Source organism: Hemibagrus wyckioides, linkage group LG18, assembly GCF_019097595.1.
Source record: "Hemibagrus wyckioides isolate EC202008001 linkage group LG18, SWU_Hwy_1.0, whole genome shotgun sequence".
Taxonomy (NCBI): Eukaryota; Metazoa; Chordata; class Actinopteri; order Siluriformes; family Bagridae; genus Hemibagrus; species Hemibagrus wyckioides.
Genome location: NC_080727.1, coordinates 22,376,514 through 22,401,277, shown reverse-complemented (window position 1 = coordinate 22,401,277; position 24,764 = coordinate 22,376,514). Strand labels below are relative to the sequence as shown.

General features: G+C 39.6%; 2 protein-coding genes across 5 annotated transcripts; both read right to left on the bottom strand.

Moving 5' to 3' along the window:
• Positions 1 to 242: 242 nt before the first annotated feature.
• On the bottom strand, positions 243 to 16,985 carry LOC131369481 (phosphatidylinositol-binding clathrin assembly protein-like). 3 transcript variants are annotated; one of them, XM_058416161.1, is made up of 19 exons: positions 16,162 to 16,985; positions 13,933 to 14,075; positions 12,604 to 12,679; positions 12,395 to 12,497; positions 12,221 to 12,314; positions 11,014 to 11,125; positions 10,271 to 10,377; positions 9,135 to 9,176; positions 6,785 to 6,870; positions 5,425 to 5,479; positions 4,785 to 4,927; positions 4,546 to 4,643; positions 4,189 to 4,299; positions 4,074 to 4,104; positions 2,895 to 3,027; positions 2,709 to 2,732; positions 2,567 to 2,623; positions 1,142 to 1,258; positions 243 to 936 (listed from the first exon to the last, which is right to left on the bottom strand). In XM_058416161.1, exons 1-19 carry the CDS (start codon positions 16,289 to 16,291, stop codon positions 922 to 924), a joined length of 1,677 nt encoding a protein of 558 aa, XP_058272144.1. In that variant the 5' UTR covers positions 16,292 to 16,985; the 3' UTR covers positions 243 to 921. The 3 variants fall into 3 exon arrangements, with proteins under 3 accessions (XP_058272144.1, XP_058272145.1, XP_058272146.1); XM_058416162.1 differs by lacking the exon at positions 2,709 to 2,732; XM_058416163.1 differs by lacking the exon at positions 9,135 to 9,176.
• Positions 16,986 to 17,166: 181 nt separating this feature from the next.
• rab38c (RAB38c, member of RAS oncogene family) lies at positions 17,167 to 24,575 on the bottom strand. Of its 2 annotated transcripts, XM_058415102.1 has the most exons (4): positions 24,079 to 24,575; positions 21,734 to 22,014; positions 19,400 to 19,571; positions 17,167 to 18,388 (listed from the first exon to the last, which is right to left on the bottom strand). In XM_058415102.1, the coding sequence occupies exons 1-3, from the start codon at positions 24,269 to 24,271 to the stop codon at positions 19,410 to 19,412; spliced, it is 636 nt and encodes a 211-aa protein (XP_058271085.1). In that variant the 5' UTR covers positions 24,272 to 24,575; the 3' UTR covers positions 17,167 to 18,388; positions 19,400 to 19,409. The 2 variants fall into 2 exon arrangements, with proteins under 2 accessions (XP_058271085.1, XP_058271084.1); XM_058415101.1 differs by having other exon boundaries at positions 17,167 to 19,571; positions 24,079 to 24,574.
• Between the last annotated feature and the right edge of the window lie 189 nt (positions 24,576 to 24,764).

Below are 24,764 nucleotides of genomic sequence, written 5' to 3'. Positions count from 1 at the left end.
CCAGAAATGTAAATGTAGAACAGGGTAAGTGGGAGGAGTATGGAGGATCCAATTAGCATAGTCATCAGATCTGGATTATTATTTTTAATAAAAAATGTAAACGATTTTGAGGAAGCTCCACATCAAGATACATTATGTTTAATTTAGGTTTGCTAATAAAAAAGATTAAATGAGTCGATATCTTCTTAAAAACCGAGTCCATGTGCTTACTATCAAAAAGAAATAAAATATAGACACGAGCACACTGCTGTATTTGTTTTTAATCCATACAGCCATACCTTAACCATACCTGAATGAAATGTTACAAGTTACTGTATGCATAAACAGCTTCAACTTGTAAGGTGAAGTCCAAAATGTTCAGGGACAAGACAAATGTACAAAAGTGACCTGTACACATTTCTCCAGGACTCGAGAATTCAGGAGGCCAGCAACTGTGGCACGATCATCAACATTGACAGTGGTTCGAAACACTATTCAGGCAATGTGCATACAAAACCGTGGCTTGGTTTAGACATTATAAACATTAAAGATTCAAGTGCACACAATTACAACAACAAACTCTCCGACCGGGGGAGGGAAATAGGGGGCAGGAGACTTGACATCATGACATTGTTTTCATTCCACCGCAAATCACTATACATTGTCACTCCATTCGCATTCAGCCAGTGACATCATCTAAGAGGGCCATCTAGAAACACTAGATCTGACACTTAGGAAATTAAAGAGAAACGTGTAAAATGACAGGACTATGTTATGCTCTCGGGGCAGGGGATGCTACAAACACACAGCTCAAGGGGCAAAAATGGCACATGAACATGTCAGTCTCTGAACCAATTCTCACATCTCCGTTGTCATATTTGGTTTCGGGTTGGTTGATGTTTTTCCTCTGGCGCTACTGTCAGTCTGATGCTCTCCTTAGCGCTACATGAAGTGCATCTGAAAAGGGGGGGACGGGGGACGGGGGACGGGGGACGGGGGACAAATCTGTTGACTCAAAGGTAAATATTTCAGCAAAATCTTTGTCATGGTAATTATATATCACAGCATGTGCTGGACTAAAATATGGACAAACAAGACTTTCATTTTATTTCAAGGGTAAATAATATGTGAAGTCATTAACGTTCGCGGGTACAATTTGTACCTGAGTCCCAGGGACAGGGGTGAAGGGGTTGGTGGTGCGGAGAACAGGCTGGTTGTACATTACAGGCTGGGGTGCCATCAAGGGCACTGAACTCATCTGGCCCATGGGAGGCGGGATCTGTTAGAAATCAAACACAGACAGATTTTTCATAGTAGTAAAATAACTGTAAATGACACAAGGCTCTGTTCAGAATTATTACCCAAAATGCAGTAGGCTGAATCGGGCATGCAAGGTTTCTTTAGTTTTGCACTTCAACTACAAGCTTACTACTGCTAACAAAAAGGAGAGCTTACAGCAACTAGCTTAGCACTGAATAAAACGACTGGTCATCTCTCATCACACACTCAAATCTCAGTCTGACCTCTTGTTATCTGTCTGTTTACAAATGAACAGAAAACAACATCATGTAGATATAACCAATCACAGCAGCCATTTTAAAGCTAAATGACATTCTTCTATCAGAAAGTTCAGCATCAGTCTCTTTGGATAATGATGTACATCCAATTTGGTTTATAAATTGACTTTTGTAAATACAGACAATACAGTTAATGTATTTTATACCACAACGTTGACGAATTCTCCATTCTCCATTAACTTTCCATTAACTGCATTAAACAGCTCAATACAATAGTGCTAGCTTCAAGACAAACAGAAATCACAGATAACAACCTACACAGAGGCTTGTTCAGCAGACTCTTCATGTAAACAGATAAAAAAAGGAGTCTTTAGTGTTAGAGCCATCACACCAACCTGTCAGTGATTACTTCCCTGCTGTGTCCTATCCCTACCATTATGTATCATGTTACCGAGGCGAAAAAAGTCTTTTAATGCCTTTGAGTGTGCTATGATACAGACATGCAGTCTACATGAAGATACAATATACACTGATCAGGCATAACATTATGACCTATGCCTAATGTTGTGTTGGTCCCCCTTTCAGCATTAACTTCTTCAGCAATTTCAGCAACAGTAGCTCGTCTGTCAGATCGGATCACACGGGCCAGCCTTCTCTCCCCACGTGCATCAATGAGCCTCGGCCATATATGACCCTGTCACCGGTTCACCACTATTCCTTCCTTGGAGCACTTTTGATAGATACTGACCACTGCAGACCAGGAACACCCCACAAGAGCTGCAGTTTTGGAGATGCTCTGATCCAGTGGTCTAGCCATCACAATTTGGCCCTTTTGGTCAAATTCGCTCAAATCCTTACACTTGTCCATTTTTCCTGCTTCTAACATCAACTTTGAGGACAAAATATTCACTTGCTGTCTAATATATCCCACCCACTAACAGGTGCCATGATGAGGAGATCATCAGTCTTATTCACTTCACCTCTCACTGCTCATGATGTTATGCCTGATCGGTGTATATATATTGACCAAGTTTACATGAATTTCTAAATGTAAACATGTTTTATCGTACCATCCCATATACAGGCACTTGGGGGGTTGTCATTGGAAATGCTACCGGAGCTGGTGCCTGAAAAATAAACGAATCAGTACACATTATGAACAACAAATGATTGCAGTATGATTTCTCACAAGGAATTAATGAAGAGACTTACATAGCCAGTATAAATCATTCCATTCTGCAGTGAACAGATGGAAGAGGAAAAGAAATGGTACTGTTAGCTATCAAGGCAGCTTTTGTTTGCACTCGTGTTTAATGTAACACTGTCTATATTCCCAGAGATTATTAAAGAGTAAAGTAAAGAGTTATTAAAAGAGTATTAAAGGGTAAATGTTCCTACCATCTGTGGCACAGGAATAGGGGCAGGGGCCAGGTGTGTGTGTCCCCAAGGTGCCGTGCCACTCATGGCTTTAGACTGCCAGTGAGATCCTCCTGTGGTTTTCTTCTCCAGGTGGGTCCACTGCATCTCTGGCCTAACAAGAAAAGACCAACTTCAACTTAAGCAGCCTTGATTTATCACATATATCACACATTGATTACTGCACATTGAAATTCTTTCTGCACATTTCCCAGCCTTGGAGGATTGGGGTCAGAGCACAGGGTCAGCCATGATTCAGCAACTCTGGAGCAGTGAGGACCTTGCTTAAGGGCCCAATGGTAGCATGGTTGCTGGGGCTTCAACCCTGATCTTCTGAGCAACAACCCAGAGCCTTAACTACTTACGCTACTTGTTTCAACCGAATGGACAAAGTCCAGTCCACAAATATAAGAGAACCAAATATAAGAGAACTAGCCAACAGCATGGAGCCTCAGATAAACATCTGTTAGATTAGATTCCATACTTATACAGCAAACAAGTGTATCTGTCTTTATTTATTTGCTCAGTCGACCTCTCAATGTACTCCACTCATCCATCACTCAGATACAAAACATCTTCTAACTGCTGGTCCTGTGGCAGCACATTTACATTTACAGGGTAGAGGAGAACTAATAATTTGTGGACACCAACAAATGGGCTACAGTCAGTAATTATATATACTATATAACCCAAATATATACCCAAATTTTGAGGACACCTGACCATCACACCCATATGTGCTTGTTCAACATTCCATTCCAAATTTAATTCCCTGTATGCTGTTTATAATAACCTCCAATCTTCCGGGGTGTTTCCACCCGATTTGGGGATTTGTGGCTATGGAGATTTGCGCTCATTCAGCTACGAGAGCATTAGTGAGGTCAGACACTGATGAAATTATGACAACAATCTTGGCAAACCATGCCTTCATGGACAGGGACATATGTGCTGCAAAGTTCCAGTGAGGAGAATTTATAATGCTACAGAAAACAAAGACATTCTGTACAATTGTTTGTTTTATGGCAACAGTTTGGGGAACGTGGAGATGTGGATGCGATGGGCAGGTGGCCACAAACTTTTGGCCATATAGAGTATATTCAAAGTGTTAGATCGTGTATTTGAGGCGTACCTAATAAATTGAATGTACTGATAAAATCTTACTTTTTGGCCAGGGGTGCTCCAAAGTGCAAATCTACAAGAAACACAACAACTGTGATCAGATCAGAAAATAAAATATGATGATAACTATATAAAGGAAGACGAATAAAAGACCTACTGCCCACTAGGTTGGCCAAAGAGGAGTCCAGGTCGTTAGTCAGTAACTTTCCTCCGTTATGGAGTTGTGTGCCTTGGCCGTGGACCTGTGAAGTGGGCTTGAGTAGGGGTCCTAAAACGGGACACAACCTATGGCAAGAGACAGAAGGATACAGAAATGGATTGTGTGTCTTCTCTGCCTTTACAAATCATTATATTCTACCACAAAACTTTGGCTCACCCAGAGAAGATCCAGTCATGCAGAGCAAGTTAAAAACACAAAAGGAAAAATACCATTATGAAGCCATTTGGCAAGATAAAATATATGGAAATATGTGACTGGATAATTGTGTGGTTATGTTACTGGTGTAAATCTGACCTCCCCAGCCGTTGTTAGTGGCCGGTAGGGTGCTAGTCGGAACAGGGGCGCTGAGGTTGTGTTGGAGGTCGAAATGATCACTGGTGAAACTGTGCACACTGTTAGTTCCAGAGACACAGAAATACAATACTTTTACACCTTTACGCTTATACATAAGTATCCGTAAAGTCTATGAAATGGATATCAAATAGTAGCAAGTTATAAAGTGACAAGTGCAAGTACTCTACTATTCTCAGTACCCGTTTGTGATGGGGAGATCTGGTGGACTGGAGAGGAGCTCAGTAGCACCACTGCTGGTGCAGCTACTGTTGGCACTGCCCACAGACTGCCCACTGGGGGACACCGTTGGGGTCTGCATGCCAATATCTTTGAGCTGTACTCCCTGTGGTGAGGATAAATGAGAAACATATCAACAAGGGTGCTCTCTTTTGGATTGAATTTCCTCTGTAAATATTTCACAGACCAGTTTATAACTTTTATTATCTCTGTAATGGGCATCAGTATTTTAAAACTTATATCCCAGATCCATTTGGATGAACATATCATAATTTGTGTTGTATTTCTAAGGCATTAATTGATCATATATCATTAGAAAAGTTATATATCTGTTCTTAATATAGGCAATAGTTCTACTTTTAAGCAACAGTATTGTCCATTAAAATGTGTACGATTTTATGTGCATATTTAATGTTTACTAAATAAAACTGTAAAAAAAATGTATATATAACTGAATATTCTTATATTAAGTAAATCAAAACCAGTTAAGGTGATACCCGGACTTAAGGGAGCTCATCACGTATCACATATTTTGTACAGTTAAATATTGCCTTCATTTTTAGAAACTAAACAGTGAGAAATAAGAATCCTGAGTTGTCTTACTTTTGTTGGCTGTAATCTGTTACCATCAGCCTCCTGAGCCTGCTGTTTCTCATCCCTGCAAACAGGAAAGGTAATAAACAGTCTTTAAAAACTGATCTATACATTTCAAAATGTTCATATCAAATATCATAATGTAGAAAAATGTGATCTCAGTGACATGGCATGACTGTGGTGTGGTTGTTGTTGGCTGCTAAAGACGACGATTTTTAGTTTTGTGACCAATGTAGCATCAGATTCCTGTTCATGACTGTGGAGTGGAACGTCTTCTGGTGTTGTATCCCATCCGTCTTAAGCTTAATGTCTTGTCCACATTGTGAGATGTGAGATGCTTTTCTGCTCAGCACGGTGGTTAAGAGTGATTTTTTGTGTTACCGTAGCCCTCCTGTCAGCCTGAGAGATGTTTCCAACCACAGAGCTGCTGCTTGAACTGTTCTTGAGACTTGTACGTAAAAATACCAGAAGATCAGCAGCTTCTGAAATGCTCAGACCAGCTCGTCTGACTCCGATGACCATGTCACACTCAAAGTCACTTAAATGATTTTATCCACTGCACTGTGCCACATGATTGGCTGATTAGATAATTGCAAAAATGTCCTATGACTGTATCGATCATTCAATCCTCATGATTTGGCACAGCCGGATGCACTTCCTGTCGCAACCCTCCCATTTTTATCTCTTGAGAGTTAACTCTTCAGTGGCTGGGGTGGTGCCCTGCCCGGGAATCGAACCCGGGTCTCGGCAATGAGAGGCACCAGGAGGCCCCATGTTGTTGTTGATCTTTTGGCTGCTCCCTACGTGTGTGAGGGGTCGCCATAGAGGACTAACTGGTCCGCACAACATGGTACAGGTTTTACGCCGGATGCCCTTACTGACTCAACCCTCCCATTTTATCCAGGCTTGGGCCTGGCACTGCATGCAGTGGCTAGGGTTTGGGCACTGGCTGGGAATTGAACCTTCTGCATGGTAGGTGAGAGACTGGGTCACCAGCGCCCAAACACCAAGAGGCCCCATGAATGCCACAATATTGTATGTATAAAATATAACTCCTTGTTAATCTGATCCATGTATTGCCTTTTAGTTGTATTGGTGTACTTCTATTAGAGTTCCGTTACAATCACAGTTGACTAAAATTATACTAAACAGAAAAAAGAGGATTTAGGAGGGGGCTTGGTAAAACCATTCACTCTATTACAAACTATATAAAGTACAGTCTGCGGGATTCTTTTCAGAAAATGTCCTGTCTGGTGGAGATCTGTTTATAAGCAGATGCTTTTTTTTAATAACTACGTCAGCATCACTGGTACAGTTTCAAGGATCAGTTGAATGTGTGAACGTTTTACTCTGATATTGTGTAAGATACCTGTTGATGGAGGAGAGCTCTTTGATTTTCTTGCCTTCCAGAGAGGCCAAGTGTTGTTCAAGAGCTTGTAAGAGACTGCTTGGGGCCTGGAAGCGACGCAGGTTGAGGAAAAGAGATATTTCAGACAGTTGTGTGGACACTGAGTACAATACATAAGCACACAGACATACACACACATACACTCTCACAGCCCCTCAGACATAAACCTACATGAAATTTGACAAACACATGGACACTACATACACACATACATACACACATACACTACTACAGCTGAAAGACTCGCTCTCGCTCACTCATGCACGCAGACACATAAATACATACAGATAGACAGACAGACAGACAAACATATACAGAGTCACAAAGGGAAAGTCTGCATTACTGACATAACCTAATAGTGTTCATGAGCCTCTAAAATAAAAGGGAGACAAAGCAAAAAAGATTCAGTAGAAGATGCTTGTACATGCAAAATAAAATAGTGTTATTTCCCATGCAAGTGTTCTGAAACTTCATACACGGCTTGTGAAGCAAACTGAGATCAAGGACTTCTCAAAGGGGGAGACACAAATTACTAGACTTTTCTACAAACAAAAAAGTGGGACCTTTTTGTTGTTGTTGTTGGTTTTTTTGACTGACCATGCAGAGCACTTCATAAAGCACAGATATAAAAGGGCGAAAGCGCAAGCTATTAGACTTTGGATTCCACTTGAAGTTCAATTCGATCATGATTGCGTTGCAGCAAATCGACATATTTTCGTGTGTCATGTCTTTCGGAAAAATTCGGTAAACACATGCCCTTTTATTGGCAAGAAAAGGAAATAAAAAACACTTGGAAGCCAAAGCAGGTTACACAGGGAAAGGCAAATGCTGGATGAGAACATGGGGTTTGTGCACTTGCTGACTGAAATGCATTTTTCTTCCTCTATAGGCTAAAATCAATGAGCTGTACTGGCCGATGAGGAACATTCACTCTTGGAGAGAATGGCTTTGTTCTTACACAACATTTGCCTTTCAAGGACTAGACGTGTCCACTCTGCATGCCAGTTCGAGGGAGGATTTCCATGACTAACAAAAGGACAGATTTCTCAGACACTCTAAGAGGAGGAGACAAAACAAGGAAAAGCCCACTGAGAAATCTGAAACATACGCGAAGAAACAATAGACTGTTTTTTAAAAAGAAAGAAAGAAAGAAAGAAAGAAAGAAAGAAACGAAAAGAAGTTAAGGAAACGGTAACATGGCTGTAGGAGTGTACAAAAGGCCATACTATCTCTCACAACCTGTGGATTATTTTTTAGATATATATAGGTTATATATTTTTGTTGATGTTAATGTTGGTGATGAACCATTTCTAAGTGTCCATAAGGATGCTACACTATGCAGGCCTTCTGAATACTGCTTCAGCTGAAGTAAACAAGGCACTCCTTCCATTTCAAAATGTTTTCGACATGGTTAGGTACCACTGTGTAGTATGCCAGCCCAACACCTTCAGGAGTCCCTGTCTGATGTAAATGAAAATGTCAACGAAAATAAAAAGCCAAATGGTGGCAAACTGAAGGGGGAGATGTGTGCCCAGCACCCCTCTGTCAGTCGGCATGGAGCGTAATTGGCATGAGATGCAAAGAGCAGCATAAATTGGAGGCCTACGTTTGGCATGGTTGCTGACTATAAACTTCAGATGGTGCCAGGCAAAGTTTTGTCCCCTGCTCCAGTTTTTAAGGCATTCTGTTTATTGTGCACATTCACAACCCTTCCCAAAGCTATTAAAGCAAAAGATACCCTACCAGTGCAGAGATATATGGCAATGGTGAGTGCCTGCAGTGAAAAAGCTAAACACTATACCCACAATCCCCTCAGGCACAAACACCATTCAGCTATATATCAGTCTGCACTGGAAATAGAAGCGCTGTAAATTTCTCATGGATTTTACCAGTAAGAAATGGTGGCTCGGAGAGCAAGCACTTAATCTGAACGTGACGACATCGGCAAACCTCAATAGCCTTGAACGGCCTTTCATTCCTAATAAAAAATGCTGTGCTAATAATACACATGGCAATATTCAAGGCATAAGGCTTCATAAATGAGAGAGCTTCTCTGAGGTCAAAGGTGACCAGCTTTAGTACCCATTTACCTCTGATGAAAACAGAAAACGCAAAACAGCACATCAGATTCCCAGGGAGAGCGCGGGTATGGAGTAAGTTTCTGGAGGCCCCTATCCTAAAAGTCTGGTAGATGAGGGGTAAACATAGAGGAAATGGGGGAGGCTGGGGATGGAGGTCTATGGGGTGAGGTGGTGATGAGAATTTCAGGTGAAGCCACATGGCAGAAATTGAGATGAAATGTGCCACTAACCTGTGAGAGATCTGGGATGTCAACCTGATCAATTCCAACTTGCTGTGACACAAAAAAGGAAAAGAGGGAGGAGAACAAAAAAAAAAACCCAATGTGGAACAAAAGAGGTCAAACAAAAGGAAAAACCAGAAAAGAGGTATGTGGAGGAGGGAGGAAGAATAAAGAAAAAAAGAGCCATTACTCCATGCGGCGTTTGTGTGGGTGTTAAAGAAAATATGGACAACTGCATGTACAAAGAGATAGACAACAAGGATTTGGATGTTGGCTTCATGGGTGAGAAAACAATGAAATGTCACTTTTTGGTCATGTGAACGGAGATGAAATATTTATGACTAGGTGAGAAACATCCAAAAGAAACACACAACTAATGTTGACTTTGGAAAAACAAAAAAGGACAAGAAAAAATGGCATACACACATTGTTATACAAATAAAGAAATGCGCTCTTAAAGTCAACTTTAGTCTGTTTTTGGATAGCACTGCACCCAGTTCCTGAAGAGACATATTACTTAGCCAAAAAAAGACAAAATAATAAAACATAATCTAGAAATCAAGCAGGATGTGCAGGATTTTTTTTTTTGTTTGTTTGTTTGTTTTCTTTCCAAAAATTACCTCCATACACAGCAAGACATTATGCTTTATAAACAAATAAGTCAAAGGAATGGCTAAATTCCAGCCATGTGGCACAGTTGTCAAAAAGTAATATTTGCTTTAATGAATACTCATTTTCTAAAGGCAGAGGACACCGTTACTGCACCTTTATCCATCAACCTTTTAGATCTACCAAACACTACAAAGTCCTCACTCGTATTTGTTCACAGTCAGAGTTACTCCACCTTGACAACTGTGCCCTTGCATTTGGACTGTGGCTTTTTTTCTTTTCTGCAAACTTAAGTCAAATGACTGAAATAGTTGATCTTCATTTGAATAACATATCATTGTTCTTATTGTCGCTGAGATAGACTGAGAGACATCTCGCTAACGCATGCAGTGCAGGCAGCAGAACAGGCAGAATGAAGGGGAACCTTTGGTAAAAGTTGAACCGAAAGCCAAGAGGGGCAGTAATCAAAAAAAATCGGGCCTGTGTGGAAGAGCCCGACCGAACCCATGCATTGAGTGTATTCAGAAACATTTTACCTCGGCCACTTTGAGAAACTCTGAGAGCTTGGTCATCCTGATAAGAAACCTCTTGTATATTTCCAGGGCTTCTTTACACTGGTGCTTCTTCATATCAAAATATTTCTCTTTGAAACGAAACAAGGCATTTAGTACAAAAGCTCTACATCTGCACACAATCTTCTAGCAATCTCATTCGCATTGGATAAAACGTCTTATGCCACAGCATTGTTCTTGAATCGGATCGCGCGGAAGGTGTTGAGTTCTGGTCACGAGACAAATAATACTAATGTGCTCCTTTTAATACATTAAGTATGGCGGATGCAGTCTAAACCTAATGATAATCAGATTAACAACATTTATTTCTCTGGTGCCAGCTTCCAAACACGTGACGTTGTTCTTTCTGGTTGGCTATAATATCTTTTTAGCGTCTAAAGAGGAAAAAGATAAGGTGATGATGGGATGACCGTTTATAGCTGCTATAATATCGGCAATAACAGATTTCTGAGAGTCCCGCGGCATTAAACCGTAACTAAAAGGGACGAAACGTCATTTCTTTGATTAATAAAACACTGCAAATGCTGTGGTATAAGAGGAATCAAAGATTTCAGGTTTATTTAGTAGAAAAAAATCATCAAAATTAAATAGCAGTAAAAGAAACTTGGCATCACCTTGGGCAGCATCGCATCACCTGCTGATATTCCCTCAATAAACAGCAACATAACTGACACCAGATAGATATATACAAGGGGCTGTACTATTACCTAGAAGGTTAATAACACCCTCGTTGTAAGCAGCAAAGATGCGGATAGAGTCCTTGAAGAGCAGCATGAAGGCACCATTGATCACACCATTTGTCAGTACATTAGAGCTGGCCTAGAGGGGAACATCAGATGCGTTATGCAGTTAAGGGTCAAAATTATGATTGCGAATGTACTGATGATAAAATAAGGAACCCGAAGAAATACAATTCATGCCTAAAGACATTTAAAGCATGTTAGGTTTCACAGTTTAGGGATTGTCCTATGTACAGAAACTGGTCATGTTATGTTTTCCAGTGGTCATATATCTTATGTCCAGATGTTATCTAATATAGGATTGTCGCACGATACTACAACATTTCAACTCAGAAACCATGTGCAAAAGTTTTGCGCTAAGATGTACATTGTAGGGCTGAAAGTATTCGGACACCTCAATATTCCAATCCAGATTTAATTCCTAACCATCAACTGTTATAATAACCTCCAGTCGTCTGGGATGGCTTTCCACAAGATTATGGAGTGTAGTCATGGGAATTTGTCCTTTCAGCAAAAAAACAATTAGTGTGGTCAGACACTGATGTTAGATGAGGAGACCTGGTGCATGGTAAGCGCGCCAGTTCATCCTGAAGGTGTTCGGCGGGGTTGAGTTCAGGCCAGTCGAGTTCTTCCACAACAACCATGCTTAACCATTTCTTCATGGAGTTTGCTTTGTGCACAGGGGTATTGTCATGCCGGAACAGGTTTGGGTTTCTTAGTTGCAGTGAACGGAAATCATAATGCTACAGCATACAGTCGTGACAATAGACTGGGAAAATGCCACATACAGCTGTGATGGTCAGACGTCCACATACTTTAAGCCATATAATGTACATGTAATTATAAAATAATTTTTCAGTATGAAGGGTTCTTCTTCTCTGCGTGTGACAGATCAGTGAAAGGATTATAGGAACAGATCTCTTAATTCCACAGCAAGTGTCAGTACTGACATACAAAGTAAAGAGGATATAAATAGATACAACTAAGAAGCTGGAACAGAAGCTGGTATCAGGCATTCCTGTCAAATCGGACTAGATTAGTCAGCTTTCAGGTGTGTTGTGTTTGTTTCAACATGGATTGCTACCGCTACCATTACTGAGCCTTTCTGAAGCACTGTAGATTTTCTAATCCCACATTTCTGTGCTTGTAACATCCACCTCTCAAACAAGCTTACCTCAAAGTCCAGAAGGGCATCCAGCTGATTCTGAATAATTGGGAGGGTCTTCATCAGCTTCTCTGTGCTCATGGTGCGCATCACCCCATCAATCCTACAGAACAGTGAAAGCTTAGAGGAGCTGTAAATCTACAGAAAAGTCTTCTGACACTCAAAAAAAACAACCCTACTCACCCCCTCTTCATCTTGGTGAAGTCAACTGCTACCAGTCTGTAGGACATTGCCCGTTCATTAAGATATCTGCTATATCGTCTGATGTAGGTGGACATGTCATAACCTACAGAAAATCAGTGAGTAAGTAAAGTAAAGTGTCCCGTCCTGTAATTACTGCCTGGAGAGACAGAGGTTTAGAGTGTGGAGTTGTTTTAAAAATTCACACTCACCTTGTAATGCCCCTTTATCTATGAAATTATTCAAGTTAAACAGTGTGCTTCTGGATGCAAGGTATTGGATGAACCTCTGTTTGAAGGAATGAAACAACACTCGTAAGTGAAGCTCTCTGACAAAATGGACTGTAGTCATATCTGCCATTTAAATCTTTTTCCGCATGCTCATACAGTCACTGTAACTTGAAAATCTTCCAGCACATTAGTTAACCCTGTATGAACCTACAAATGGACTCATTTTTTGCAATACATTTTTTTTTTCCAACATGCAATTAAACTCTAACTGGTTACCAAGGCAACCAGAAGAAGGACTATTAGCTTTTGCATCATATGGTCAAAGGACATCATGGTAAGCATTTTTAAAGCACTTAAACGCCGCCATAAAGCTAACACTAATGTGTAAGACAAATAAAATGGACCACATGTGGAATAATTAAAGACTTTCCGACTGATTAAAAACTGCATGGATTGCAACGGCTCGTTGGGCAGGACATATAACATGCATGCCAGCATAATCTAGCTAGACATTTTTACGTGTGTTTAGACAGATGTCAAGCGGTTTATGAAAAGATGTTGTAGAAAATAGATTGAAGGATTGTGATACAACGGACAGGTTTTTATTTAGTTCTTAGAGTTTTAGTATAGTGACTCTTCAAGACACTCAGATTTGCACAGTATGTTTTTGCACATACCCGGATTTTGCACAGTACCTTATTATCTTCATTACCTTTAAATTTTGAGTATTTTTAGTATTTATTACCTTATTATCTATGTTTCTGGATACTGCTGGAAGTTTCCCATGAATAATGAATAATGCACCTGTCTATGATGAATAAAGATGAATAAAGTATCTATCTATCTATCCATCCATCCATCCATCCATCCATCCATCCATCCATCCAAGTGTCGTGTTTAATATAGTGAACATTTTGTCAAAGGTATTTTAAACGTAAATTGCTTGTATTCTTTCAGTTCAGTTTTTCTTTTACTGCTGAAAGACATGATAAACTTACTATAAAAAGGATTTCTTACTTAATAAATAAAACAGTAAAATACAACAAATTTCATCAAGTGAGAGACATTTTTTAAATAAATCTGATACATGACATAGGACTTGCCATGTTCTATGAAAACTGATATCCGTTATGTCCCACTGTCATGTATAAGTGTTAGATATTTTATGTTACAAACAAATTTATGAATCTATTTTGTGAAAATAAAAAAAAATAGATTATGATAGATATTATAACAATATGATTGCAGGTCCATACAGGGTTAAAAATGAATCACGTGCTTTTACACTGAAAAATATGCCGTGCCTCTTACCTCGTTGCCATACATCATGAGATGATGTGTGGTGATAAGGGTCTTGAACACCACAACCCAGCTTTGACTGGATGTCCTCTCAATCAGCGTGTCAGCCAGATGAGGTATACTCACACTCAGCTCATTGGTGCAATGCATCAGATCTGGGCAGAAACAAAGACACAAATAAAACTCACCACACAACAATAAGTCAGGAATACGTTGGGAAAAACAGATATAGAGGAAGAGATAACAGGTGTGTTGTTGAGAATGCCAGCGCAAACTGCTTTGCTAATGTCCCTCAGGCGATCCTCTCTCCTAAACTTGTTAACTGGGAGTATAATTGATTACCTGGTCCCATAATGAACTATTCTCAGAAGTTATTTGTGAATTAAAGGAAAACATGCATTGGTTTATGTGGTTGGTGGAGCTCAACTCCACAGTAGACCCTTCTAGGCATGTCATCAGCAAACAGTGGAAATGAAATTTTGGGGGTTGGGGGGGGGGGTTAATTTACTCTGGCCAGCTACTGGTCTGAAAAATCTTTCAAGTTCCTTCTTGGCCAATGAATCGTAATATTTAAATAGGCCTAGGGTTTATTTGTTCATGGAGAAAGGACTTTTTGGAGGCCAAAGTAATTAGAGAAGGAAAAAAAAAAATCTAGGACCCTGAAGCAAGGTTTGATTTTCTTAGTCAGAAATATAATTATTTCTGCAATGTAAGACGCAGGACCTTATAACCCCAGATCTACTACACTAGACAAGACTAGCACAGGTGCATTATGCAGCCAAGCTTCAGCCTGAAAGCTCTGATTGTGGCTTTTCAATGGATCTACTAACCTATGGTCTAAAAGCAAAATATTCCTGGAGGATCACAGACAATGAATAGTTCCTAAAAGACCCTTGCATTTCCTAGCTGCCCGAAACTGAAGGAAAAATCCAGCATGCACCTTTTACATATTAATCTCTAACCGTTTCCAAGATATACAGGAACTCATCTCTATCTAAAGAGCCCAATGCGGCAGCGCTTTAGTCCATCCAGCTCTCTCACCTCATCTCCTGTACCCTCTGCTTAAACTGATCACCTTCTAAACCTCATTTTCATGCTAACACCAGAGTCAACACACAGCAAATCGCTAACAGGCAGAATCTCTGCTATACTTCATTTCATTCTGGAATCAGACGTCCATTGTTTACTTCCTCTACTTTTACCATATGATTACTCATTAATACGTCACTGAATAATCAGTGGGAAATGGAGAAGAAGAAAATGGCGCTTGTTTGATTTTTCTTTTTTTGTTGATGTTGTTAAAAGCAAAACCTGATTGTTGTGCTTGAGATAGCTGCACTAGCTGTTAGATCTTCTCACAAGAATAATGATACAGCATCAACCAACACTTTAGCACCATAATCGCTTACAAGCATCAGAAATATTTCTGTATAAAACATACTCCACGTGTTTCAGGGGTGGCGGTTTTCTTTAAAAATTGCGATCAGAGCAAAAATTCTCAATGTGAGCAATATGTTGACTATCTAGTGTGACGTTTCATTATATTGTGCATGCACTGAATATGAGAAACCGTTCTGGGTATTTAAACATTAATAGATATGTAATGTACCCTATATACAGTATCAACTCTCCAGACTGTCACCTGCTTATCCATAGCCCTAATAATACAAACAGCTGATTGCAAGTGAATTGTTTTGTGCATGCTTCAACACAATATATGATCAATTTCCATATGCCCTTGATAATGTAGGCCCATGCTATTGTCATTCCATTCTGATCAAGCACCTTTGAGATGTGTGGGACTCACATTAAACTCGTTAACACATTCCAAGGCTTTAATGTATGTATGTTATTGTTCTACATGAAGGCTACACTGAATTCATCAGAATCAGAGGGTTATTAAAATGCAACATAACGGACAGCAGGACATTCCTCAGCAGTGTTGCATTGAGGCCTCACTCGTGTGTTAAATGTGTGATTATTGTCTAGTGAACGGGCTTTTATTGTGGATGGGCTTTGCTACCCTGACCTTGAGTATAATTGGAAATGATAATTGCTCAGTAATAATCAGGTAGAAACGTCTGAAGCGGAATCAATAGGCTGTGAATATTCTGTGGATAGTAAAGAGAAAATTATAAATAAATAAAAAATAAAATGCACGATCTACGCATGAAGGCCATGAAAGCGATGAGGCTAGATAAATGTTTGCGTTGTGAAGGGCGATGTATGGACTTAACCTACAGTCAAGGTGCTTCTTCTTGGGCGCGCTGACTTCGTGCGTCGTGGCCTTGCACACGGCTTTGCTGATGGCCGAGCCGCTCATGCTGTGCTGCGCCGCGGCGATCCGGTCCGTGATGGACTGTCCCGACATGATCGGTTCTTCGGTGTGTGTGTGTGTGTGTGTAAAAAATAGAGAGAGAACGATCGCGTTTCAATCAATGGACGTATTCACTGCAGGGGTGGAGAGCGCACTGGATGTGTGCAGAGATCGACAGGATGCGCTGACATTCAGTTGAACGGCGTGCCGATCAAGGACGAAGGAGCGCGCGCTGAACGGCCCCCCAAAACGATCCGAAAGTGACGAGCGATCGAAATGCGGTTAACTGAAGCAGACCGTGCGTTACTACCCGCAATAGGACATCACTATGGTGACTGCTACCCTCCCGCGCCGCCGGTTAACCATGTAACTGCTGCTCCCTGATTACGATTTACGCTTTCTTCTTCTGCACGTGAGATGTTGAGGTGAAGCTTGCAGGCAGAAAGACGCCCGGTATAGAGTGACTAAACCGCAAAGCAGAGCAGGATGAGGATGAGGTTCAGGTTCAGGATCAGGATCAGGATGAGGCTAGCTACTCAGTGTCATTGTCAGATTCCTTCAGCCTGTTTCACGAGGACAGCGCGATGAGCATAACGATCATCCAAATCCCGGTCTTACACCGAAGCGTCCTTTTTACGCATGCAAATTCAGCATTTCAGCATCTTGACGGCACAGATGAACAAATCCAGCGTTTGCCTCCAATTCAGAGCCGGATGCTCAGCGCAAAATGGCAGAATCAGGTGACCTGAGAAAGAGGAGGAGGATGAGGAGGAGGGAGAAGGAGGAGGGGGGATATGGGGTCTGTCTATCCGGGGTGGGCATCTTAAAGTGAAATTTTCACGATGCAACATAAAACTCTAGCTGATCCACCCCCCAAGATTTACACCTCACACACACAGTACATGCATCATCAGCTCATTTACAAGACGTGGTTTCAAATTCCTTTATTCATCACCATTCCTGCTTTAGGCATCTTCCAAGCTGTTCAGTTCATTTCCATGTACATGAATGTGGCACAATAAATACAGTCAATAAATACAGCAGTGGATGAACATTATAATCCATGCTATTTAAATAAATCCTACATAACAGATGTTCCATTCATTTGGTCAATCATGGGGCAGCATGTTCACTGCCCTGAATCGCTCCGTTTTATTACATACTGTACTATAAGATAAAATACTGTAGTTGTTGTAATCATTTAAAAACAGCAAAGCCCCTGTGTGATGGGAATAAGCAAGACATTGTTCAATGTAATAAATACACATAAATCAGGTGAACTAAACAGACATCACCTGCTCTGAACTGCCCCAGCTTAGTCATGTCTTAGTCTTCGTGTGTGCGTATCGTGTTGAGAATGATAGATTCCTAATCATACAACACAAATAACACCGTGTGCCCTGGTTTGTTTACGCATTTTTAAAACACTGCATTCAAAAAATAATAATAAAAAAAGAAAAATCAAGAGAACATGAAGACCAGGCCAGGTTTGCACCACTGACTGTCCAAGCACCATTTAAAAACTTTTTCATCTTTCATTTTCATACCTCTAAAATTAACCAAAGTTTGTGTTCTGAACAGAAAAACAAGCAGAAAAAAATGACATAACATTAATGGATAACTGTGATGCATGCTATAACACCTTGCTCTCACTCTGTGACACACTGTCAAGTGTTTTGGACTTTCAGCGACACTAACTGGACTTTGCATTGCGCTTTGCTGATTTGTCTCCGCACGTTTAATCAGGTATAACATTGTGAGCAGTGCCAGGTGAGGTGAATAAGACTGATGATCTCCTCATCATGGCACCTGTTAGTGGGTGGGATATATTAGGAAGCAAGTCAACATTTTGTCCTCAAAGTTGATGTTAGAAGCAGGAAAAATGGCGTAAAGATTTGAGCGAGTTTGACCAAAAGGACCAAATTGTGATGGCTAGACCACTGGATCAGAGCATCTCCAAAACTGCACCTCTTGTGGGGTGTTCCCGGTCTGCAGTGTTCAATATCTATCAAAAATGGACAAAGGAAGGAACAGTGGTGAACCGGCAGCCGAGGCTCATCGATACATGTGGGGAGAGAAGGCTGGCCCGTGTGATCCGATCCAACAGACGATGTACTGTTGCTCAGATTGCTGAAGAAGTTAATGCTGAGTCTGATAGAAAGGGGTCAGAATACACAGTGCATGAAAGGGAGACCAAGACAGTATTAGGCAGGTGGTCATAAGGTTATGCCTGATCGATGTATGTCAATGTGGATTATCCTGGTAGCTCATGTAACTACTATCTCATTGCTTGTTCATTTATTTATTTATTGTATGTGTGAAAAGCAAACTTGAGATTGGAAAAGGCACATGAATATAATAATCCAACATTCGTCATCTTATTATTACTATTATTATGGGTCTGATCTTGAGCTTGCGTTCTGGATGGTTTTCTTCCACATTTAAAAAAAAAACATGGCATCACTTTAAATATGCTCCGATTTGTGATTGACTGGCTTCCAATTCAGGGTGAATTCCCCCCTCATGCATCCCTCAGGGATACGTTCTGGCACCACACTGATAGATATAGATGAGCTATTACTATTACTATTATAATTATGACAAATGTTTCCCCCAAACCCTTGTAGTGTGCATGTCAGAGACATTTCCACACTGTTATTCTTGTAAAAGGTCATCTAAATGGTAGCTCAGTAGTAAAATTGATTGGCTTACTGAACTCATGATCAGAAGGTCATAAGCTCAAATCCCAGCACCAGCAAATGCCACTGTTGGGTTTATGAGCAAACACTTTACACTCTCAATTAAATATTTAACTGTCTCAATTATAGTTTGCGCTCCCAAACGAGGCGACTATTACTGCATGAAAGGGTTGCATCCAGCCTGTGCAATCTTACACCGCTCACAAACTAAAATAAAGAGGCTCTGTAATTGTTCCTCACTGAGAGTTTTTGGTCTTTTTGCTGTGCACCTACTGCATCAGTTATTGGCTGTGTACTGTAGATGAAATGCTATAGGAATATAAACCAGCAGTATTTTTTTTTGTTTCTGATGCTTTACTGCAGTGCCTTATCTTAATTGCTTTTTTTCAGGGTGAAGCCAGTAACTCTGTGCCCTTTTCTCATGCTCTCTCTCGCTCTTTTTCTGATTCCAGCTCCTCCTCACCATCAGTCTTCTATTTGGGACATGCTGAGCATCTGGCTTTGCCACGATCTTTGGTGTTGTTGTTGCCGGACAGGGTCACTGTGTCTGGGTCTGAGTCGCTGACAGCATTCTCCTCATGGGTCAGTATGTTTTCCACCAGGCACCTGATTGCTGCTTCAATATTGGTGTTTTCCTACGACAGGCAAGAGACGCAGATAAGAATGTGCTTGGGATTTAGTGCTTATTATACAGCAACCTCAGCCTGCAGTAAGACACATCAGCCTACAGTAAACACTACACATTCTCACACTTATAGAAGGAAAACAATTCAAGCTATAAGCTATATAATGTAATAATAATAAAAATAATAATAATTTAAAATAATAAAATAATAATAATAATAATAATAATAATAATAATTATTATTATTATTATTACAAGAAACATCAGCATACAGTAAACACAACACAAACAAACACAAAATATTTTATTATTATTATTATTGTTGTTGTTGTTGTTGTTGTTGTTGTTATTATAAGACACATCAGCCTACATTCATACATTTTTAAAATATTAAATAAATAATTATATTTATATATATATATATATATATATATATATATATATATATATATATATATATATATATATATATATAATTATTATTATTATTATTATTATTATTATTATTATTATAATTATATCATTTTAATTTCAAATGCATTTCAGGATACCAATGGACATTGTACAGATACAGATACAGAAAAAAATATAAAACCTAATACAATTTAAATAAAGGAAAAGGAAATGAAGATAGAAGGAGTCTAGGCTAAGCACAAGTCTGATTAGGAGCAAAATGTACACTTTCGGTTCATTTTTTAGTTCAGTTTGCATTGGCTTGGGTTCACACTCCACATTACTAAACAAAACCAAAAGCATGAAAAAAATGTGGGCGGGGCATGTAAGGAGGAAAACTCAAGAAATACGATCATGCTTTCATTTGGAATCGATCTTGACCAGTCCTGGTCTTGGACCTGTCTTGGACTTGGCAGTCTTGACTAAAGCTTTATGTGAATAACGTTTCTCTGTGGCAGAGAGGGAAGTAATGGAACACAGTCCTGCAGTGTTGAGACGAAATGAAGCCGTCTTGGTAGTGTTTTTTTAATATAAGGATCAATTGACAGTGAGGTGTCTAAAGTGACAGCGAGGGTTCGAACCTGAGCAGAACCTGTGCATGTAATAAAGTTGTGCTGTTTCTTCAGACAGTCCCTACAGGATTTAGTGCGGGTAAAAAAAAAAGCTTGGTTTTTCTGAGGCTCTTTGTGAGAAAATCACGAAAATCTACTTGGATTGGAAAAAAATTACAAGCACAGGATTGTTCTATTAAACAAATACCAGCGAACCCATTTATGTAATTACTGTATAATTACTGTGATTGTTCTACACATGTTTGACACACGCCAGTTGAAGAGGGTTTTTTTTGTTTTTTCCTGAATGCCGGATGTGATGATGTCACATGGCCCAAAATCTACATAAAATCTGGGGTTCTTCAGAATATCGCGCTGTGCTTGAGTAAATCGCAGAAGTGTCTAACATGAGCACTAGTCATCCTAAATGACAATCATGTGACCTGGCAGCAAATTCCACAGCATGTAGCAGCAGATAAGTCACATGATAGAAGAACCAGATTTTGCGGAAGCGCAATGTTTAACTTTTATAAACAATTTGATCTGTTTTATGATCCAGCCTTATCATTTACCCCTTCCAACTATAAGCCATAATCCCAAAGCAGAGCACACTGCGTTTAAATAAGCCCAGCCACCAGAGCTCACACAGCAAGGTGTCAATATTTATCTGAGCAGCTGCTTTGGGTCCTGTTCATACAGATCCCATCTCACACACCCCTGTGAATTTAATTAGAGAGGAACTGTGAGTTGAAACACATGCCCTCACTGAACAGTGATATGTGTCCATGTGGTTCATATCGCAGTAACACACAAACACACAGACACACACACACACACACACACAAAATCATCCAACACTGACCTCTGAATCATCCCAGTGTCAATACACAGAATCACCAGACCAACATTTAGGCCATTTAAGAACATGAAGCCCTTATTTATAGGTGAGGCAACATGTGGAAAAACATTCACCAATTCAAAATACTGACCAGAGTTCTTTTTTACCTATGACCCATAAAATCTTAGGTCTGGTTAGACGTCATTTATATTATGTAGCAAGGACACAAAAGGACTTCAGTAAAATACTGCCTTGTGAAACATGTTATAAAACCCAGACAGAATGAAACCCTGAGATCCCTCACACACACAAAGATTAACCTCCACTCACCTTGGCTGATGTTTCAAACCAGCCCACAAATCCGTTTTCTTTGCAAAATGTGTCGAGTTTGGGAATCTGAGTGGACAAGCCGTCCCGTGACTGGTCAGACTTATTGGCCAGCAGAACAGCTGGGACGGGTTTGCCGTTGCTGAGAGTAACCTTTGTGTCCAGATCATCCTTCCACTTTGGTACCGCATCAAACGTCGATGCTCTTGTCACGTCGAATACTATCAGAGCTCCAACAGCCTCACGGTAGTACACCCGTGTCATATTACCGTACCGCTCCTGACCTATTAAAAAAAAAAACGAGGGGCAAACCTTAATTTAAACATTACTGTGTTTATTACATGCATCTACGTAACGTTAGGCTTTCAGACATATTAAACTTTTCAGGATGGATGGTGTCTATGTTTATAGCTGCTATAATATTCACCGATCAGCCATAACATTATGAGCAGTGCCAGGTGAAGTGAATCAGTACAGAAACATTTCATAATTCCAAACATATTAAATGGTACAGAAAAATGCCTGTATTTCAGCTGAGGAAGCAACATATTACATAACAGACCAGCTGTGGCAGATTCCCTAAGATGCTGGGTAAAACGTACCAGCTAATTTCCTTATAAATCTGCACAAAATGTTCCAGAGAAACTCTCTCTCTCTCTCTTATTTTTCTCTCTCTCTCTCTGTCTCTCACTCTTTCTCGCTCTCTTTCTGTCTCTCTCTCTCTCTTTCTCTGTCTCTTTCTCTTTCACTCTCTCTCTGTCTCTCTCTCTCTCTCTCTCTCTCATTCGCTCTCTCTCTCTCTCTCTCTCTCTCTCACATTTGCTCTCCCTCTCTCTGCCTGCCTTCCCTTTAACACTAACACTTAAATTGCATTCAGTCTTATTGTGCTCTTTATTGTTTAGTCTGCAACGTTTTTACATAATATTATACACATTTGCATTTTCCCTTTTTATATTATTTTATCCTTCTTTGTTTGTTTATTATCACTTTTTAAAACTGCAATATGTTTCATTTACTACCATGAGTGTATGATATGTATTTTTTTCATCACTGTACAGTGTCCTTGGGTGCACTGAAAGGCATTTATAAATACATTGTGATGATATTTTTTAAAAGAGCAAAGCTTTGTCACAAAAAAGGGTTTGTTTTTTTTTCCGAACATTTTACCAAATCTCTTCCTGAGATTTTTTTGCACGGTACTGTTTGTTATGTAATGTATGTGTGTAAAGCTGCCTGACACAACACAGCACTTGCATGTGACCACTGAAGACCAATTGTCTGAAAAGCCTCTGAGGTTTATCCATGTGTTGGCAGTTACTCTTGTACTACTGACATCATATATCTGCTTATGCCTGAGAATTTTGATATGTTTTGTTATGATTTTGTAGGGTGGGGTAGTTTAGAAATCTTATTAATTAACCATTCTGTAAGAAAGGCAAGGATAGAGAAAGACAGAAGGAAAGAGACAAAGGAGCACAGTGGGGAAAAAGGGCCCTTGGCTCTACTCCTAACTCTCATGTGACTCTACAAGACAGTGAATGTAGCTGAGGTTAACCCAGACACATCTACTATTCCTCTACATTCCAGTGGGGAAAAAAAGTCAACAGTCGGATGTGGAGAGACGTGATGCAGAAGTCAAACCTTCATTATTTATTTATTTATTTATTTATTTATTTTTAATTATTTTTAACTTTTTATTTCACATTTTTGTGTGTTGTATCTTGTAACTGACTAAAGCTGCTGTAACAAAAGAATTTCTCTTATGGGATCAATAAAGTCTATCTGTCTATCTATCTATCTATCTATCTATCTATCTATCTATCCATCCATCCATCCATCCATCCATCCATCCATCTATCTATCTAACTCATCTAAATCTAATGCATCTATATATATGTGCAGATGAATTAGAGGTAGATGCATTAGATAGATAGATAGATAGATAGATAGATAGATAGATAGATAGATAGATAGAATATTAATATAACTGTTACATTATATCATTTATTTGAAAAATAATGCCTTAAAACTGTTTTATATTTGTGTGTGTTATTTCTTGTAACTGAATAAGCTGCTGTAACAAAATAACTTCATTTTTCATTTTAATTTCAGAAGTATATCTATCTATCTATCTATCTATCTATCTATCTATCTATATATGTAATGGATTTCCTATATATATATATATATATATATATATATATATATATATATATATATATCCATATATCCATATATAGCGAGATAGATAGATAGATAGATAGATAGATAGATAGATAGATAGATAGATAGATAGATAGATAGATAGAATATTTATATCATTTTTTAAAAGCATGAAACAGTCTCACCTGCAATGTCCCATAACTGTAGGCGGATGACTGTGTGATTGTCCCAGTTCAACACTTTCAGCGCAAAATCGACGCCGATAGTTGCCCGGTAGTGCTGAGAGAATATCTGATGGACATATCGCTTAATAATAGAGGTTTTTCCGACTCCGAGATCTCCGATCACAAGCACTTTAAACAAATGCTCTTGCTGCATGATGGTGAAACTCTCCCAACAAGCACGCGCTCTGAGCAGGGTTACTGTTTACTCTCAGCAGCTGGAATAAACTTCCACATTCTTTAATCACTCAGAAAAAAATGTTTAAAATATCTTCGAGTAAGACTCGGAGTTTGTCAGCAGTAAGACGGATAAGATAAAATTATTTAAAATACTGACGTTTTTGTTGTTGTTTCTGAGTAAGCTCATATTATAAAAACTTCATCATCATCCTGGCTGTGGATTATTACACCCTGCTGCTCTCAGGACTACAGGAGAATGTGAGCCTTCACGGCTTCCGTAGTGTGTGGCAGCCAAACCCCGTCCTGCGGTCTCGTGCACATTGAGGGCGTGGCAGAGCTTCCGACATTTAAACGTTTCCATGTTGTAGTTGTTTTTTTCCACCCTTAGATTACAGGGTCTGGCATATTTGAGTGTTTCCCATGCTCTAACACACAACATGTTTCATATGGCTGTTAGCTGAGTTAAAGTA

Excerpts from the sequence above, each read along its gene's own strand:
- LOC131369481 (XM_058416161.1), bottom strand. The coding sequence starts at position 16,291 with ATGTCGGGACAGTCCATCACGGACCGGATCGCCGCGGCGCAGCACAGC. Across the intron at positions 12,680-13,932 it reads TCATGATGTATGGCAACGAG|AGGTTCATCCAATACCTTGC; the intron begins GTAAGAGGCACG and ends TCCTTCAAACAG. Across the intron at positions 12,498-12,603 it reads AGATAAAGGGGCATTACAAG|GTTATGACATGTCCACCTAC; the intron begins GTGAGTGTGAAT and ends GATTTTCTGTAG.
- rab38c (XM_058415102.1), bottom strand. The coding sequence starts at position 24,271 with ATGCAGCAAGAGCATTTGTTTAAAGTGCTTGTGATCGGAGATCTCGGA. Across the intron at positions 22,015-24,078 it reads ACAGTTATGGGACATTGCAG|GTCAGGAGCGGTACGGTAAT; the intron begins GTGAGACTGTTT and ends TTTTTTTAATAG. Across the intron at positions 19,572-21,733 it reads GGTTTGAAACATCAGCCAAG|GAAAACACCAATATTGAAGC; the intron begins GTGAGTGGAGGT and ends TGCCTGTCGTAG.